This window comes from Andrographis paniculata, unplaced genomic scaffold (assembly GCF_009805555.1).
Source record: "Andrographis paniculata isolate CXL003 unplaced genomic scaffold, ASM980555v1 Contig98END, whole genome shotgun sequence".
Classification (NCBI taxonomy): domain Eukaryota; kingdom Viridiplantae; phylum Streptophyta; class Magnoliopsida; order Lamiales; family Acanthaceae; genus Andrographis; species Andrographis paniculata.
In genome coordinates, this window is record NW_026137637.1 from 2,001,034 (window position 1) to 2,002,743 (window position 1,710).

Sequence of the window (1,710 nt, forward strand, 5' to 3'; positions counted from 1 at the left end):
TGTGGCAGCCAATCCAACCCACGTTGTCTCTCTTTGTCTTCTTTCTTCCCCTCTCTGAATTTTCTTCCCAATTTGCAAATTTGATATTTTTCATTCCAAGAATTTTTATATATTCTTGACAGTTGAGTTCCATTAAATTAAATTTTGAAAAATTGATTTTCATTTTGTTGTTCATAATTCCAAACTACTTTTATTTATTACAGTTGGATGGACGGTTTGATTGATTGATTGATGATGATAATGAATGGATAATTCATTGATTGATTGATACCTAATTTCATTCAAGAATCTCTCTTTCTCTCTCTACATTTTTTTCCCCCCTCTCTCTCTCTCTTTCTCGCCGGCACTTTTCTCCGATTACCTTTCGCCGGCGGCCGTCGAGATGCGCGGCGGGGCTTTGCTTCTGATTGTTCTTTTCGGTTTAGTGAGTTTCGATTTTTGGGGGTTTTCTTGAATTGGAATGTGGGTTTTGTTTGTTTTTCTTTGTTAGATCCCGTAGTTGTGACTGTGATTTTTTTTTTTTTTTATTAGGTGGCGGTGGGGGTGGAGGGGAATGCGACGGTGGTGGAGGAAATGGTGCCGGTGGCGGCGAAGGGGGAAATGATGGCGGCGATGATGATGAAAATGGATGAAAGTAACCGGAGAAGACTGCGAGGCAGATTTCAAGTGTGCTCTCTCTGCACGTGCTGCGGCGGCGGCGGCGGCGGCGGACGGAGCTACTGTACGGCGTCGCCGTGCTGCTACGCCATTAACTGCAACATTCCGAACAGACCATTCGGGTACTGCTCCTTCACGCCCAAAACCTGCAACTGCTTCGGATGCCATATTTAGATTTTCTTTTTTTTTTTTTAATTAATTAATTAATTTATATATATATATATATATAGAAATATTTATATATATTGGAATTAAAATGGTTGGATGGATAGGGACGATAAAGAGCTTCTTCTTCTTTCCCCTACGACTTCATCCCTGCAACCCTAATTTTATTTTATTTTATTTTTTTATAGAATTATTATTATTATTATTATTATTATTATTATTATTATTATTATTGTTGATGTTGTTGTCTTGTTGGTGATGTCCTCCATGTGAAGGAGGAAGGGAAGTGTACAGTAGAGTGAGCGAGTGAGTGAGTTAGCAGCGACAGTTCGATATACGGTTGGTGGTCCTTAATTAATTAATTAAGTAAATTTGTTTGTTTCAATTCTTACATACGTACCCCTTAGCTGTATATTTGTGTATGTATGTATTTATATTTATATATATATATGTATATTATGTATGTCACCACAATATACCTTTTGGCTCATCCAACCCTTGTCTCAATTTATACATCATAATAATAATAATAATAATAATAATCACAGTTTGTAATCAAAGCTCAATCACTCCGTCCTAATATAATAGTATTGTTTATCATTTTTGTCCATTCCAAAGCAATAGTCTATTTTCATAAATAATCATATCACCATAAAACTATTCTTACTTTTTCATTTTTATTATACAATTGCCACTATTTTTTATACTAATATACTCACAATGGCAAAAAAATCTTTTATCCATACTTTTTACCAACAGCCAATATAATATCAATATTCTTTAAATCTCGCGTCCAACCCAATTAAGACTATGTTTATGGGACCAAAGGAGTATAATGTACTTTATTTTTTTTGCTATAGAATAGAAAAAATATATATATTTTTATGA

The 1,710-nt window shown here is 34.7% G+C and overlaps 1 protein-coding gene across 1 annotated transcript; it reads left to right on the forward strand.

Moving 5' to 3' along the window:
* Positions 1–1,298, forward strand: LOC127243719 (uncharacterized). The gene is made up of 2 exons (XM_051263874.1): positions 1–424; positions 532–1,298. The coding sequence occupies exons 1-2, from the start codon at positions 383–385 to the stop codon at positions 829–831; spliced, it is 342 nt and encodes a 113-aa protein (XP_051119831.1). The 5' UTR covers positions 1–382; the 3' UTR covers positions 832–1,298.
* Positions 1,299–1,710: the final 412 nt, after the last annotated feature.